The sequence below is a fragment of the Vigna radiata genome, chromosome 11 (assembly GCF_000741045.1).
Source record: "Vigna radiata var. radiata cultivar VC1973A chromosome 11, Vradiata_ver6, whole genome shotgun sequence".
Taxonomy (NCBI): Eukaryota; Viridiplantae; Streptophyta; class Magnoliopsida; order Fabales; family Fabaceae; genus Vigna; species Vigna radiata.
The window spans coordinates 4,860,082-4,874,337 of NC_028361.1; the positions used below are offsets into that span (position 1 = coordinate 4,860,082).

The 14,256-nt window shown below is 29.1% G+C and overlaps 3 protein-coding genes across 4 annotated transcripts; all 3 read right to left on the bottom strand.

Moving 5' to 3' along the window:
- Positions 1 to 1,269: 1,269 nt before the first annotated feature.
- Positions 1,270 to 2,546, bottom strand: LOC106777159 (methylesterase 3). The gene is made up of 3 exons (XM_014664688.2): positions 2,123 to 2,546; positions 1,886 to 2,026; positions 1,270 to 1,731 (listed from the first exon to the last, which is right to left on the bottom strand). Exons 1-3 carry the CDS (start codon positions 2,489 to 2,491, stop codon positions 1,447 to 1,449), a joined length of 795 nt encoding a protein of 264 aa, XP_014520174.1. The 5' UTR covers positions 2,492 to 2,546; the 3' UTR covers positions 1,270 to 1,446.
- A 2,605-nt stretch (positions 2,547 to 5,151) lies between these two features.
- On the bottom strand, positions 5,152 to 6,401 carry LOC106777338 (methylesterase 3). The gene is made up of 3 exons (XM_014664914.2): positions 5,992 to 6,401; positions 5,785 to 5,925; positions 5,152 to 5,683 (listed from the first exon to the last, which is right to left on the bottom strand). Exons 1-3 carry the CDS (start codon positions 6,358 to 6,360, stop codon positions 5,399 to 5,401), a joined length of 795 nt encoding a protein of 264 aa, XP_014520400.1. The 5' UTR covers positions 6,361 to 6,401; the 3' UTR covers positions 5,152 to 5,398.
- Positions 6,402 to 9,134: 2,733 nt separating this feature from the next.
- On the bottom strand, positions 9,135 to 11,592 carry LOC106777344 (probable esterase PIR7A). 2 transcript variants are annotated; one of them, XM_022775670.1, is made up of 3 exons: positions 11,116 to 11,592; positions 10,909 to 11,028; positions 9,135 to 9,873 (listed from the first exon to the last, which is right to left on the bottom strand). In XM_022775670.1, exons 1-3 carry the CDS (start codon positions 11,482 to 11,484, stop codon positions 9,583 to 9,585), a joined length of 780 nt encoding a protein of 259 aa, XP_022631391.1. In that variant the 5' UTR covers positions 11,485 to 11,592; the 3' UTR covers positions 9,135 to 9,582. The 2 variants fall into 2 exon arrangements, with proteins under 2 accessions (XP_022631391.1, XP_014520408.1); XM_014664922.2 differs by having other exon boundaries at positions 9,135 to 9,870; positions 11,116 to 11,588.
- Positions 11,593 to 14,256: the final 2,664 nt, after the last annotated feature.

The following is a 14,256-nucleotide window of genomic DNA, read 5'->3' on the forward strand; positions in this document are numbered from 1 at the left end:
CTATCCCTTTGTTTTCTCGTCAATACTTGTTTGTGTATGTTCCAAAATCACATTGTTTTGAAAAAAAAAAGACTTTGAAACTTTGATTTTGTCGTGGGGTTTTCTCGAATCTGAAAGAGATAAATTTTTTAAATAATGACCAGTTTTAGTGGTTAAAAATAATTATTCACTATAATAATCAATTTGTTTTGGATTCTTCTAGTCATGAGTTTGGTTATAGGTCCCTTAACCTTAACTAGAAGCATGTCATCATTTAGAAATTTTCTTGCAATAAGTCTTTTTGTTGTATTTTCATTTAAATTCTTGATTCATAACTTCTGGATAAGAAAACAAATTTAAATTGGAAATGAGTTGTATAAATCAATTACATGTTCCAACACTACGCTAGATAAGACGTGTTCCACAAAGTATGTTGAATAACTGGCCACTTCTCTTTTATATAATATTTCCTAAAAGAACATATAAGTTATCGCAAATTATATTTTAACAATACTTTTTGACAACTTTTTTTACAACGGGACACGTGTCATTATTTTATTGGTCTATTTAAATTTATGTTTAAAAAATATTTAAAATGAACCAATCACAAACTGCCATGTATGGATTGTCAAAAAGTTGTTAAGAAAGTGTTGTTAAAAAAAGTTTTTCCTAAGTTATCATTGTACATATGTATTTGACTAGTATTCTTTTATGGACAATGATATTTTGACAACAATTTTTGACAATTTTTTTGACAACGGACATGTGTCATTATTTTATTGGTCTATTTGAATTTATGTTTAAAAAATATTTAAAACGGACCAAACACAAACTGTCACGTATGCGTTGTAAAAAAGTTGTTAAAAAAGTGTTGTTAAAAAAAATTTTTCCTTCTTTTATTGTAGCGAGTCAGTGGCCAAAAATCTTGGTTCGCAAAACTTGAATAAATGTCATTGTAGTATAAGTTTGACCATTTAAATTTAGTTAGAGAATGATCATATTACACAAATTAAAATTTAGATAAATGATATTTAGACAACATTTTCTTGACAACATTTAAATATTGATTACGTGTCAATCTGTGATTAGTCAAAAATTACTCCACAATAATGTTTATGATTATTATTATTAATTGTGAAGTAATTTTTGACCAATCACATATTGACACGTAATCGATCAATATTTAAATGTTGATAAAGAAATCTTCTCTAAATATCATTATCCTTAGAAGTATAAATATATCATTAGTCTACTTACAATTATAATATAGTACTCCGATAAAAATTAGTATGTGGAATTCGAAAACTAATAGAACGGTTTTATAAAGTAGAGAAGCACATTGATCATAGGACCATCTACAAATATCTGGGAAGGTACAAATGTCTCACCGATAACCTTCATAAAATGTATTTGCTGATCTTTATGGTCATCACAAACAATTGCAGAAATAAAATAAACGGTGGAATGCTAGTAATAGATGTTGGCAATCTCTTGAAGGTAAGAGAAAAGCTGTTGTGGTTTAGAGAACATGGGCATGTGATCAGCTCCAGGAATCACTTTGACCTCATCAGGAGGGTTTCTTTCAATGATTGACAGTTGAAAATCCTGCTCTATTAATTTGTCTTGTTCACACACTATATAGACTCTGCCCACAGTTCCATGGTTCTCTTCTGTGAGTTGAATATTTTCTTGCAAATCTTCATCACTGAAGATGGGAAAGGGTCTCACTAGTGACAACGCCAGGGTGAAGTCCTGCATCATTTACACATGCCAATCGTCTGTAAAATCACTGCTTCATAAACTAGTTTTGTATCACAACGATAAATAAATTTGTAGACTGATTACTCAATACTTAATTTCTATACTTCCTGATAATAATTTGAAAAGAGCTTGAAAAGACATATACCTCTGGTGGAGATAGCTGGTAAAGGTTGGATGCTAAGCTTTGAGGATCGGGTGTTACATATCGCTTCTCATGACTGTTGGAATTTTCATCAGACACAGTCTTGGAGTCCAAATTGGATTTCAAGCTTAACCTGTGCTTGAACTATAGAAAATTAAATTAAATTGAGTTATAACAATGAATTTTAACTCTAAATTAATTTTATAAAATAAGAAATTTTGTTAAGAATATGGGTGTTACCTCTTGTAACAGTGTGAGATAGCTAAAGTTGGGACCAGGCATCCAGGCGGTAACGAAAACCGCAACCGCAATTTTGTGGGGGAAGAACTCCATGGCTAGAGAAATGCACAAGCCTCCAAAACTATGACCGACGAGGATGACTCGTTCCTCTGGTGGTAAAGATCGTAGAAATTGGAGCAAAGGTTCAACATATTCTGAAACTGAAGTGATGTCGAGCACCTGCTTTGGATGGATGCCGGATGAAGCCATGTCGAGACACGTGACTTCCAGTCCGGCGGAATTAAGAAGAGCAGAGAGCTTATACCAACACCAGGCTCCATGCTGGGCTCCGTGAACCAACACCAGACGCCTCTTCTTCTTCCCTTCCATCTTCCTTCAGCTCACAACTTCAATCCTTTACGTCTCTGTTACATAAATATATCTGTACATTTATTCATATTTATAATATAGCTAGTCTTTAGTTTAGACCCGTAACCCGAGTTTTGTCTTTTCTTATTGCTTAACACAATGTTAAATAAAAATAATAATTGATATTTGGTAATATTATAATAGTTAATTTATTAAAACATATTTATTTTTTTTATTGATAATGATGAATTAGAAAGTTTTTCCTTTTTTATTTATTAGGGTATTAAGTTTAATGACATACAAAATAATCATGTTTTATATATAAGTTTTATAAGAGAAAATATATTCAAGATATTTTCTTTTTAGAAGAGTTAAATTAACTATTATGTTGAGTTGCCTAACAATCCTGCACGGATAGTGAAGTTCGATTACGTTACGATTCATAAATTTTACTTTTCAATGGATAGAATTTTAATTGGATACGATGTTATATGTTCCTCCCTAATACGTCTTTTTCCATATATCTATTTAATTGTGATAGAGTTATAATTTGAAATTTGGTTGCAATTAATTGTATTGCTTTATTTATTTTCATTTAATTTGTGCATAACACTCTTACACGTTAGTTTATTTTATTTATTTTTATATTTCTAATTCTTAAATTTAAATTTTATAAATATTGATTTTATTTTAAATCAATTTCTTGATAAATGATAATTTGAGTTAGTTTTACTATAATTATTATTTTTAACTACTAATAAAACAAAAATTATATTGAAAAAATATAATTAATTTGATAGATTGCATTATCATTAATTTAATTTATAAATCATACATCACTTTTTAAAATAATTTGACGATGACAACTATATTTCATCCATATAAAATTATTTTTAATTTTTTGTTAGATGTAACATTCCAAAAATATAGTAGTATACTATATTAAAGAGTCATCACAATTCTAATATGAACAAGAACAGTCAACAAAAATAGAAAAATAAGTAAGGTTTACATCATCCGAAATAACTATAAAAGCCCACTCTATTTACGATATGATGACAACAAAATTATACACGTGATAACTATTTAAGGATGTTATGCGTTAGCTGCTCCTCCATTTAATGTCTACTCAATAGAGACCTCATCACTCATACCCACCGGATGATCATTGTCAAGAAGAGAAACAAAGAATATACAACAAAATCACAAACAAAAGGGTAAGCTAAATATTAAAACCATTCATACAATATTTAAAACCATCCCTCACCTCTCGCCAGCGACTACTCTCGTTGTGCGACAACAGAAACAGTGGTCCAAGCTCTATCACCTCTCGCTCAGTGAACACTCTCGTTGAGCGAGAATGCATAATTCTGTAACACCAAAACTACAAAATTTGTACCCCCTGCACCACTCTTAACCTATTCTATACCTCTTTCTCAACTTCTAATACTACTATATTCTATTATACACTCAAATAGGCTTAAACAATTGTATCTAAACTAACCTAAACTCAATTTAAAGTGATTGTCCTCAAGATTCCACTCCAAAATTAACCAAACCTCATTTTATAGACCCACATTGAATTCTACCAGTTATAGTTTGTTTTTAAACAACTTAGAGATTTCAACAAGTCCCAAATGACTTATCAACACCAACAAAAATGACCATTTAAACACAGAACCTAAAATTCAACTTTTCACTAGTTCAAACCTCCCTTAAACTAGTTCTAAACCCAGCTAAATTCTACTTATCAACTATCAAACATTCTTAGATCAAATTTTCTTCATTTCAATGCTTAAACAAGTTATAAAACATCCCATAACATACCCCCAAATACCACAAACCAGTTTTTCATTCCTTTCTCACAACTTCACTACCTAAAACCTCATTTTTCCTTCAAAACACCACCAAAACTCCTAAGTTTTCAACTCTTTACTATAGTATTTACCAATAGATTTATAATTATTAATAAATTTTGCAATCCATTTATAAAAGTTACTAACTTTTATTTTATATACAAATTTTTTGTTATCAATAATGTAATTAATATTAAATTCAAATTATTGACGAATTGTTATTATTATTAACCAATTATTTTTGCCTGTAATACACAATTTTCTTATAATAATTATTTGGAAACAATTACAGATTTAGAAAAAAAAAAACATAATATAGAGTTAAAAAATTATAAATACGATCTCCAGCAACTAAATAAATGTCACCTCGCACGAATTAAAAAAAAGTGTTAATTTTTTTTTAAAGTTGGTTAAGAATGTTCATAATTATGAAATCATATAAAAAATTCATAAAATTATGAGACTAAATAAAGAATTAAATCTTAAATCTTGTAGATTTAAATATAAGGTTAAAGAATTAAATATATTTTCATCCTTAAATTATTTTAAAAAATTATATTCGATGTCTAAATTAAAGTATGTTTGTAAAGTACCCACCAATATGTTATAAATAAGTTTAATTATTTAATTTATATACTTTGGTTTTACGTAGGTGGTTTATAGCTTTAGTCCTTAACATATACACATGAATCTGTTTTAACTTTTATAACAAAGTTTATCATAAAATATTAGAACGATATTTAAAAATGAGAGAAAAATTAAAATGAGTAGAATATAAAAGAAAGGAATGGATTTAAAGCCATAGAGAATGATCATATTCCATCAATTTAAACCTAGTCAGTCCCATTAGTCTACTTACAATTATAATAGTACTGCGATAGAAATTATTATGTAGAATTCAAAAACTAATAGAACGGTTTTATAAAGTAGAGAAGCAAATTGATCATATAGGACCATCTACAAATATCTGGGAAGGTACAAATGTCTCAGCCGGTAACCATCATAAAATGTATTTGCTGATACTTATGGTCATCACACACGCAATTGCAGAAATAAAATAAACGGTGAAATGCTAGTAATAGATGTTGGCAATCTCTTGAAGGTAAGAGAAAAGCTGTTGTGGTTTAGAGAACATGGGCATGTGATCAGCTCCAGGAATCACTTTGACCTCGTTAGGAGGGTTTCTTTCAACCATTGACAGTTGAAAATCCTGTTGCATTATTTTGTCTTGTTCACACACTATATACACTCTAGCCACAGTTCCATGGTTCTCTTCCGTGAGTTTTGTATTCTCTCGCAAATCTTCATCATCGAAGATGGGAAAGGGTCTCAAAAGTGAAGACGCCAGGGTCAAGTCCTGGTGATCATTTACACATACTATGGTTTATTAAGAGACTTTTACGATCGTCTGTAAATTTGAATGCTAATAATTTGAAAACAACTTGAAAAGACATATACCTCTGGTGGAGATTGTTGGTAGACGTTGGATGCTAAGTTTTGAAGATCACATGTCATATATCGCTTCGGATGATCGTTGGTATTTTCATCTGTGACAGTCTTTGAGCCGAAATTGGATTTCAAGCTTAACCTGTGCTTGAACTATAGAAAATTAAATTAAATTGAGTAGCAGAGAGATGAAAGAACGGTTTAGGTTGGTTGGTGTACCTCTAGGAACAGTGAGAGATAGCTGAGGTGGGGACCAGGCATCCAACCGGTAAGGAAAACAGCAGCTGCAATTTTGTGGGGGAAGAACTCCATGGCTAGAGAAATACATAAGCCTCCAAAACTATGACCGACAAGGATGACTCGTTCCTCTGGTGGTAAAGATCGTAGAAATTGGAGCAAAGGTTCAACATATTCTGAAACTGAAGTGATATCAAGCACTTGGTTTGGATGGATGCCGGATGCAGCCATGTCGAGACACGTGACTTGAAGGCCGGCGGAATTGAGGAGAGTAGAGAGCTTGTACCAACACCAGGCTCCATGGTAGGCTCCGTGAACCAACACCAGACGCCTCTTCTTCTTCCCCTCCATCTTCCTTCAGCTCAAAACTTCAATGCTTCACGTCTCTACTAAATAAATATACATGTCCATTTTCTTTCATTAAAATGTATTTTAAATGATAATGATATTTTAAGAACTTTTTCAGGATAGGGTACGTGTTGTTATTTTATTGATCTGTTTAAATTTATTTAAATTTCTTTTAAAATAGATTAATTACAAATTGTCACTGTAAAAAAGTTGTCAAAGACTTTTTCTATTTTAAATTGTATATTGAATGATAAAAGATTTATTCATGATAAATATAAATTAGTGATTTCTTTAGATGATTTCATTTAAGATATTAATTTATTTCTCAGATGAATTTAATTTTTCTTTAAAGTAAAATACATTATTTCAATAAAGAAATTAAAGTTTAAAGAACTTTGTACAATATTTCAAATAATTAAAATATTGATTTTTAAAATTTACTTAAAATAAAAAAATCACACCATCTGTATGTATGTATTAAATGAATATTAAATATCATTTGAATATTTAAATTTACTAAATATTTTTTAATTATTTGAATGAAAATTAATATTTTTTAAATTTTAATTATTTTGTAAAATAAAAATAAATTAATAAAAAATCATTTATAAAATGAGTAAAATTTATTTTTTATTTTAAAATTTATTTTGTATTAAATTTTACAATTATAATTGTATTAATTTTATTATTTAAAAAAATAACATCCATATGTTTTCACTAATTATTTATAGTTTTTTTACTTATTTTTCTATACTATTTTATGATGAAAATATTTTCAAGATCTCATACGTGTTTTAGAAAAATTCCAGACTTCTCCTTCGTCAAATGACCTATTTTCTGTGAAATGTAAGATGATAACTGTTAGTTACTTCAAAATTAAATCGAGGATAAACACAAATTTTTAAAAATTAAACCCAAACTTAATCTAAAAGACAATTTTTTAAAATTCAATTTTATTGGCCAATATCAAAGATAACAGGTGACGTGTGAAGAATGTCCTATACCTAGTCCGCGTTAGAAAAGTCAATAAAAAAATTTGGTAGAAAAATGGACTTTGACCCAAACATCACCATCTTGATGACAGTCAATCAACACTTCATCAATTCCACAACTAATCTTTTTCTTTTATCAAGACCAGTTCTTCATCCTAATCTCTATTATAATTAATATAATCTTTTAAATTTTTAATACAATAACTAAAAGGCATTCAGTTATTTAGTTCAATTTAATATTAATTTATTGACTTTTTAGATTTCTTTTTAATAAAAGTGAGTTTTTTATTAACTACTTTTAATTGGATATAATATTGTTATTAAAAATCAAGCTTAATGATAATTAAGTATTATTAAAAATAATATTATTTGAAAATGGGGAATGGAAATAATTTTTCTTAAAATCTAGGTATTGATCTTGTCGTTTTCATTCAAAATAATGTCATTATAGACATTATTATAAACTTTGATATCTTAGTTAGGTTAACATCTTAAAATTCAATAATTATTTCCATTACATAAAAAGTTATTATAAATATAAAAAATATAAAGCAAATCACATTAAATTCATGATCAAACTATATTTAAATAAATATACGAAAGTAAAACATTAAACTACTTATTTGTTCTATGAATTAAAACTAAATTAGTTAACTTATTAATAAAATGAATTTTTTCACAAAAAAACATGAAAAACTTTAAATTGTTTATGCTTACAAAAATACAAACATTGGCGTCATCTTCTTCTAAGACTCTAAGAACTAGTTGTTGATCTAAAAAACTGTAACAATCAAGACATGCATGATCCACATAAACTCAATATAAATACAAGTTTGTACTTTTAAAAAGGTTGAAAACTATCCATATATATTCATCTCGACTTCCTTTATAAATACTAGTACAAGAAGTCAAACCCTCTAACTATACCATGAGTCACCTTGAACCAATTAGCATATGAAACTTGTCATTCCATAAATGAAATCATCCTATCCTCCATAGTTTGAATATTGAAAGATTACATCCCCAAAACTCAAAGACTCTTGCTCTTATGATTCATAAGTTTATTTCAGTTCATATGCATTAACTCCTTAATTTAAAAAATAGTATAAAAAAAGTTAATCGAATTCTAAAATCTACTTCTCATATTCAAATCATCAAGATAACCACAATAATGATAACTACTTTAAGCAAAGGACTATAAGGGACTTTATAACTTTGTTTAACTAATTCCATAACCACATAGTAATGAAACAATGAAAATACAAACGAATATTATTTTCACCTAAATAGTACATAAAGCATACACTAGTCAAAAAATGATTTTTTACATAAATTATAAAAACGTATTACATTGATTCTCCTTTCACGTCACTAGGGAGCCTTTTCTCTTATTATATTTGTTCATCTAACTTATCTCCTTTTAACATAAAACTCCTGCAAATTGGATGGATAATTTGCTTCCAAAAGTGTCAACAAGTACTATTAGTAACTATGATGATAATTTACCAACAGAATAAAATTATAATAATTATGGTGATAAGGTACCGATAGAACTTTACGATAAATTTTATAGACTTATTTCTTTCCAACACAAGTATATGTTGATATATTTGAATGTGAAATCTGTCAATATCACTAATATATAAAAGAGCTTTGACCATGTCTAATAATAACAATTAAGAAATCCACATCATAAAAAAAGAACATGACATACTTGTAAATATAATGTGATGATCACCAAACTCTTGAAGAGAAGGAAACATCAAATTGAATATATATCATCTCATAATAGCCCACATGACGCACAAGCCTTGACCGAACGTGAACATTCAAAATACTTAGTAAGTTTACAAACAAATCATACCTTCAATAAACTACTAATTACAGCATTGAAGAATACAAACTGCATTAATGACCCATAATGACTTTATATAACTAAGAGGGAAGCTGCTCAAGTGATTGAGGAGACCTCTTCTTATGGGACACTCCAAAGAAATTATCACCTCTGAAATAACTAAAAGGAAAGCTACTCAAATGATCGAGGAGACCCTACAAACATATAGTAATTATACACTCTGATGTTCCATTATGATACACAAATGAAGCCCTAGGAACAAAATTCCAATCCCATAAAATGCAGGCTCTTTGACTTATTAAGGAAGATCTATTTTGTTTTCCAGTGTTTACTCTTCACACATAGTTCGCAATTAAAAGCAACAAAAATATTCAATTTCTAGTAATAGGTGTTGGCGATCTCTTGAAGGTGAGAGAAAAACTCTTGTGGTTTAGAGAACATGGGCATGTGATCAGCTCCAGCAATCACTTTGACATCATTTGGAGGGCTTCGTTCAATCATTGAGAGCTGAACCTCAGGTTTGAATAGGTTGTCTTGCTCGCACATTATATACACCCTCTTCACACTTCCATACTTCTCTTCTGTCAGTCTAGCATTCTCTTCCGACATTTCTTCATCACCAAAAATGCGAGTGGGTCTCAACAGTGACAATGCCAAGGCCAAATCCTGCTTCATTTACACACTCTATAAAATGCCTCATGATTATATATATGCCTAATGATAAACTGGTTTTTTGTGTTCTCTTAATTCTGAATCTATATTTTTTCACCAAAAACAGTAATACAAATTTGTAGATCAATATGTTAAATTGTATTTTATTTCTATTACATGATATGGTTTTAAATTTTGGATAAATGTCTACGCTTAATTAAGTAATTTTCGATATTTTTTGTAAACTACAAATGGACATTTTTGCTTATAGGTTTTCCCCTGCGCATGCGAGTGAAACCGTATATGAACACGAATGAAATTTAACTGAGCTGTTCACGACAATTTTTCTTATTTCATGCAAATAATATTGTTTCCTGTTTATAAATGAATCTCAGCCGCTTCTGAAAAAAAAAATAGCATGACAAAATCAAACATTTATGGACTCGAATATAAACAAATTTAACTGTTTTTTAGATTAAAGCTGGTTAATATCATCTTTTCCAAATTATATTTAAAAATTTGAAAGTAATCTTCGTAAAAACTTATGCTTAAAAATATAAAGAAAATCATTAAAAATAACTATGAATTGCCTAAAAGGTGTTGCACTCCGGTAAACTGTCTGTCTGTCTAACCATTTGTTAAGTGAAATCATGTCGAAACCCTATATAAACCAAACTGTTAAGCTGATTAACTTTAAAATTATCATGTTTAAAAGTTTAATCACAATATTTAAATACTGATTAAGTCGATTTTAATAAAAAAATTCATTATAAAATCTCAAAAAAGAAAATTATAATCTGAATCAAATTAACTTTAATATCAAAAATCAAACTTAAATACTACAAGGCTAAAATCAGTATGTATTAAAGTTTATATTTAGTAGTAAAAAAAATGGGGGTCGCTATATTTGTTTGAAAAAAGGATTGATAAGTAACAATTGTAATAGGAAAAGCCAAGTTCCTTTTAAAAATATAGCAACTAAAAAATCACAGAGAAAAACAAAATTACATTAAAAAAAATTGTAATTTATATATTTTATTTCAAAGTGCATACCTCAGGTGGAGAGAGTTGGTATAAATTGGATGCTAAGAATTCAGGCGAGAATTTAATTGATTTTTCCGGTTGACTGCTGTTGTTGTCATACTTAGATTCCGATCTTCGACGAGCCCGGGACTTTAGAAATGAAATTAAATTGAGTGAAGAGAGGGAATTTAAGCAGTTTACGTAGTGATGAGAACATTAAAAAATGAAGTACAGCACCTCCTGAGAAAGAGTGAACAAGCTTAGATAGGGAGAAGGCATCAAGGTACTGACAAATACCGCAGCTGCAATCTTTTCGGGGAAGCTTTCCATGGCTAAGGCCATGCCGATCCAACCCAAGCTATGACCGACCAGGATAACACGCTCTTCAGCATCCAAACTCTCCAGAAACTCCATCAAAGGCTCATAGTATTCTGAAATTGAATTCAGCTCCTCCGCCTGCTTCGGATGGATCCCGGAGGCAGCCATGTCCAGAGCTGTCACACGGTGTCCACTCGATTGCAGCAATGCAGCGACCTTATACCAACACCACGCACCATGGCCGCCGCCGTGAATCAACACCATATGCTTCTCTTTCTCTCTCTGCATCTTATCTCACCACATATTTTCTCGTACGGGTAGGGTCAACTCCATTATATGGCTTACTTTGCAGCTCTATCTCCATAAACAGCTTCACGTCCATAAACAGCTTCACGTGTTGAATATGAGTTTATGGAAAATGATATTTTAACACTAATATTTTAATATAACGTGATTGCATGATTTTAAATTAAAAAAAAAAAATTAATTTTTTTCTTTTAAACATGTCTTTATCTTAACTTTTTTAATTTAAAATTGTTCAACAAACATTCGTGTGTAGTGTTAAAATGATTTTAAAATATCATTTTTCATTCGTTTATATCTGATATTATGTTTAATAGAATTATTGTCGGTAAACATATTTGTTTGCATTGATTTTCAATTATTTTGAATTTGTAATCACTTTTATTTAAATATCAATTGATATTTATAAACCTTTATTTTTTTTGTTTAAAAAATGTAAATTTAAATCTATAAAAATTCCTACTAGTTCATTTAAAAAAAATCTAGATTTTATTTTCAATTTAGTTAAATTTAAATTTATGATAGATTGAGACAGCTCACCAATAAAATTCCTAATTGTGGGAAACTTAGTTGTACAGTGCTTTGCCTAAAAACCCAACACAAGGTTGGTAATTAATAATCCAAACTAATTCCTGAAATATTTAATTTTTGAATAATGGAAACCAACCAACCATCTCCATTGTATGGTGGTCCACTTGTAATTAAAGGCAAAGAATTACATAACTTTCTTACATTTGGTAACATGTTCTCCCTTCTTCATGTATATAAGAAACAAGAAGAAGACTGATAATAGAGGTTGCTATTACTATTTTATTATTGTATCATATATATATATATATATATATATATATATATATATATATATATATATATATATATATATATATATATATATGTTTCAGTGTATAAGGTCTGAAATCGAGATACTTTTGCTCCATCTCTTCTCTCGATCGACCAACATGTTTGTTTGTCGTGTTCTCTTGAATGCCGAACAGGGACGTCATGCAAAGAAAACACTCTGACGTTCAAGTTAGATAAGTCTCCAAGAAATTAGGTGAATCTTGTTATCAGAAAAAAGTATGTTTACCTGACCAAGGGTCTCTTATTTATAAACCATGCGTTCATAATTGACCATTAATTTCTTTAAACCGTCATATCTTTCGTTAGTTTTTCATTAAAACTAATAAATGCTTCTCTGTATCACCACCACTATAACTTTAAGTCCCTTGTGCGTTCGATCCCATCGTTCATCCTACATGCAGGCTTTACTCCCTCCAATCCTCCGATGAGTCTGACCGCCCCTTACACTACACAAAATATATATATATATATATATATATATATATATATATATATATATATATATATATATATATATATATATATATATATTGCTTTAACACATGTAAAGAAGAGAGATTAGCTAAGGACACATGTGAGCACGTGTATACTAAGTGACTGAGAGAATTAGAAATAGAGATAAATATAAAGATAGTTTAAGATGATAAAGAAAAATACTGTTTGATAATCTACTTGGGGAGATTTGTAATGCATTTCTAATGTTGACTAATTTAAGGACTTCTCAAGTTATTTAAAAATAATTAAAATCATAAAAAGAATTATTTAATCAAAGAGTTTATCTAAAATGAGTATGTGCGATCTATTTAAATATAACTTGTTCGGATAAATCAGAAGGGAACAAATGTTTCTTATTCTTTTTTCTGTATCTTTGGTAAATACAAATGAATTAGTTATGTGAGTTAATGTGATTGAAAAATTTAAAAACGAAAAAACATTTAATAATACTGAGTTTAAAATTTGTTTAGGTGAGAAAATTTATTAAAAAAATTAAGATATTAGATTGGAAATATTATAATTGGTAGTTTGTTCATTACTTATTTTCATACTAACTAGATCATAACATACTGTATATACAGATAGAATAATGTGAGTTCATTTAAAACAATCTTCATTCCAATAATATATTCCTCCAAATTTCGGAGATTCGTATCTAGCGTATTCCTCCAAATTTCTTGAAGCAGCCATAAAAGTAATTAATAAAATCCTCCTTTTTCCAAGGTACCCTCTATGCTCCCTCTGTTTACTTTCAACTCAAATTTCTTGTAGATAGATTTTTTATATTCTTTAAGGGGAAAAAACTGAACTTTTTTCACAAACAAAATAAACTTGTAAAACATTTACCATCTAAAGAATAGATCAGATAAAAGTTAAACATACAAATTGATTTTAGGTTGCACGGAGATTCTAAATTCATTTTGTGACCCTACATGCCATCAATTCAGAAGGTTACACGAAGATTCTAAATTGACTTTGGATGAACTCGATGTTAGAAATTGTTGGAGAAAAATTTAGAAGAGTTTCAATTACACAAGACTCCGCCCAAGCTCTTTTTTAAACTGATATCCACATTGTAACAGTATATTTATATATTTGATATCTGTATAAAGTGGCCCACGTAATACAAGGAAATGAAGTAAGGAAATGAAAACGTCACTAAGCTGCAATTCAACAAGTCACGTGCATCCCAGATTCAACCTGAAGGAGAAAATGACATAAATATGAATAAAGAGTGATAGAGTGATGAGTGTATATTTATGTCCACATTTATGTCTTGAAATTAAAATTTTTTATGAGATATTTGTACTTAAATGATTGATTTAAAGTAAATTTGTAACAATTGGATTTATTGGGTTTGGGAATTAAAGATGCTTAAAATGTGATTTTTAGTTGCATAAA

What these genes read in the sequence shown, in the direction of transcription:
- LOC106777159 (XM_014664688.2), bottom strand. Translation starts at nt 2,491, where the DNA reads ATGGAAGGGAAGAAGAAGAGGCGTCTGGTGTTGGTTCACGGAGCCCAG. An exon ending in ATCTCACACTGTTACAAGAG is followed by an intron (nt 2,027 to 2,122) that starts GTAACACCCATA and finishes AATTTTCTATAG; the next exon opens with TTCAAGCACAGGTTAAGCTT. An exon ending in ACCAGCTATCTCCACCAGAG is followed by an intron (nt 1,732 to 1,885) that starts GTATATGTCTTT and finishes TAAATGATGCAG; the next exon opens with GACTTCACCCTGGCGTTGTC.
- LOC106777338 (XM_014664914.2), bottom strand. Translation starts at nt 6,360, where the DNA reads ATGGAGGGGAAGAAGAAGAGGCGTCTGGTGTTGGTTCACGGAGCCTAC. An exon ending in ATCTCTCACTGTTCCTAGAG is followed by an intron (nt 5,926 to 5,991) that starts GTACACCAACCA and finishes AATTTTCTATAG; the next exon opens with TTCAAGCACAGGTTAAGCTT. An exon ending in ACCAACAATCTCCACCAGAG is followed by an intron (nt 5,684 to 5,784) that starts GTATATGTCTTT and finishes AATGATCACCAG; the next exon opens with GACTTGACCCTGGCGTCTTC.
- LOC106777344 (XM_022775670.1), bottom strand. Translation starts at nt 11,484, where the DNA reads ATGCAGAGAGAGAAAGAGAAGCATATGGTGTTGATTCACGGCGGCGGC. An exon ending in TGTTCACTCTTTCTCAGGAG is followed by an intron (nt 11,029 to 11,115) that starts GTGCTGTACTTC and finishes TCATTTCTAAAG; the next exon opens with TCCCGGGCTCGTCGAAGATC. An exon ending in ACCAACTCTCTCCACCTGAG is followed by an intron (nt 9,874 to 10,908) that starts GTATGCACTTTG and finishes GTGTAAATGAAG; the next exon opens with CAGGATTTGGCCTTGGCATT.